At 39.1% G+C, this 2,210-nt stretch overlaps 1 protein-coding gene across 1 annotated transcript; it reads right to left on the reverse strand.

Moving 5' to 3' along the window:
• Positions 1 to 899: 899 nt before the first annotated feature.
• LOC104957856 (laminin subunit alpha-2-like) lies at positions 900 to 1,313 on the reverse strand (the record flags this gene model as incomplete). Its single annotated transcript, XM_010785532.1, has 2 exons — positions 1,166 to 1,313; positions 900 to 1,076 (listed from the first exon to the last, which is right to left on the reverse strand). Coding segments are annotated over exons 1-2 (314 nt in total), but the record flags the coding sequence as incomplete, so codon positions are not given.
• Positions 1,314 to 2,210: the final 897 nt, after the last annotated feature.

Below are 2,210 nucleotides of genomic sequence, written 5' to 3' on the forward strand. Positions count from 1 at the left end.
AGAAAAAGGCAGTTTTATCTGTGCTTCAATAAAAATACACCTGATTTCAGATTAGGGCTGCTCGATTATGGCAAAAATCATAATCTCGATTATTTGGGTCAATAATTGTAATTGCGATTATTAAATGCGATTATTCATTGACTAAAAAACATCCATTTATTGAAGAAAAAAAGTGTGAACAGTATGTTTTTAACAGTTGATTACGCTGAACTTTAAAGGTGACCTATCATGAAAAATGCACTTTTATACGTCTTTTATACATGAATATGTGTCCCCGGTGTTCCAGGGAACTCACCAAGTGTCAGAAAACACAACCCTCTCTCTTTTCCTCCATACCCAAATCTCTTAAAAAGGGGCTGCAACGGATCTGATACAGACTGATCCAGATTTGAACACTTCTATGACGTCACAGAAGTGGCGCTACGGCTATTGGGCCAACTCCACCAATCAGGAGGAGACAGCCACGGACATTGCCGTTCCAAAGCGCTGGAGACGCTGTAGTACATATGCCAGGCCTGTAGACGGTGCTGTTCTCACAGAATCAGCCCATGATGCAAAGACAGTGTTGAATTGAGCGAAATGAGGAATGGCTAAAATGCATGATCTGTTTGGTATTTTGAAAAATAAAAAGTATAAATATGCCTTATATAGGTATGGTCCTACACTATATTATTCAAATATAGCATGATAGGTCCACTTCAAGTATAATTTAACTGAAAAAAGAAAAAAAGAAAAGAATCGTTTTATTTCGATTACGTTGTTTTCGTAATCGTTGCAAGCCATAATCGTAATCGCGATTAAAATACGATTAAAATACGATTAAATTACGATTAATTGAGCAGCCCTATTTCAGATATAGAGAAGATAGAAGATAGAGATAGGAGATAGATGTTACGTACACAGCGTTGACCATGAGGTTCCATATGCATCCCTGGAATGGGATGTTGGCTCTGTTGGACGTCTGCTCTACTTCTGCAGGAATACCACCGAGGAAGACGCGCTTCAGGCTCACAGGCTGGTCGTTGGGGAGCGCTGCCTCCCTCTTGGCCTCCTCGTCCACCTGAACTGCAAAAGATCTGATGGGACGCAACGACAGAAACATATTACATTTATTTTGCAGAGTAAAAGTCTTCAACAGGGACAAAACACATACACAAACTCTGACCTGCCAGGCTGCCTCTCTATGCGCAGCGAGTGCTCTCTCCCATCATTCAGTGCGCCTTGCTCGGCTCGTCTTATGACACGACGCGGACTGTGGCTGCCGGTAAACATCAACACCTCCAGAGAGCCTTTGTTCAGCATGACTGAGAGGTAGGGCTGCCGGGGACGGAGATTAAGTTTATCAGCTGTGGAAATCTGAACACACATACAACTCCCAGGACTCATGACTGGAGACAGGTGATTTAAAGGGGAAGGTTGATGAAGGGATTTGATTTTGGAATATATACATTAACAGTATAACTTGAGTAAATGCCAATTCATCCAAACATTAGGTAACCTGTTAAGCCCTGAGCCTGTTTTTCAGGTTTCAGGCTCGAAAATGCCACCAACACAACACATGACTATATCTTCACTTCTAAAAGGGGTAAATTAATAATCTTTTTTCTCAAAGCAAGGTTACATCTGTGAGTTGGATGTAGAAGTGTCAGAATCAATATAGATGTTTTTATTTTAAAGTAAATTCAGATGGAACATAGTAAAAACATGTAAATTCTAATCTCCGCCTAAAAGAAACCCATTACTTATAGTGAAAACTACCCTTGGATGATGGGTTAGTAGACTAAAAGCTTTAGGAATCCAAACTATAACATATAATAAGTACCATGTATCAAGATTGATGCAAAAAAAAATGAAAAGGTTAGAGCAGAGGAGATATTAGATCGTATATTATATACTCGGCAAACAATTTGATGTTGAGCAACATTTGATATTTCCACCTGGACTGAAAGCACTTTGTAAGAGTGGGTGTATTTGTTTTAATATAACCTTTATACCAAGACAACCTTGTAGAGATAACAAGTATTTTAAGGAGTCTCCTGGCTAAGGTACTGTAGGCAGTAAACACAGTGTCTTACTTGCTAGAAACATAAAACTGATAACATAAAATGTCTAGCAAGGTCAGGAGTAAACAAAAATGCAATTATGAAATCATGAATAAAACTGCCAACAAGAAACAGATAAAGTTCCCCAGCAGTCTTTAATGTCTCTGG

The sequence above is a fragment of the Notothenia coriiceps genome, unplaced genomic scaffold (genome assembly GCF_000735185.1).
Source record: "Notothenia coriiceps isolate Sejong01 unplaced genomic scaffold, NC01 NC01_scaffold00027859, whole genome shotgun sequence".
In the NCBI taxonomy this organism is placed as follows: domain Eukaryota; kingdom Metazoa; phylum Chordata; class Actinopteri; order Perciformes; family Nototheniidae; genus Notothenia; species Notothenia coriiceps.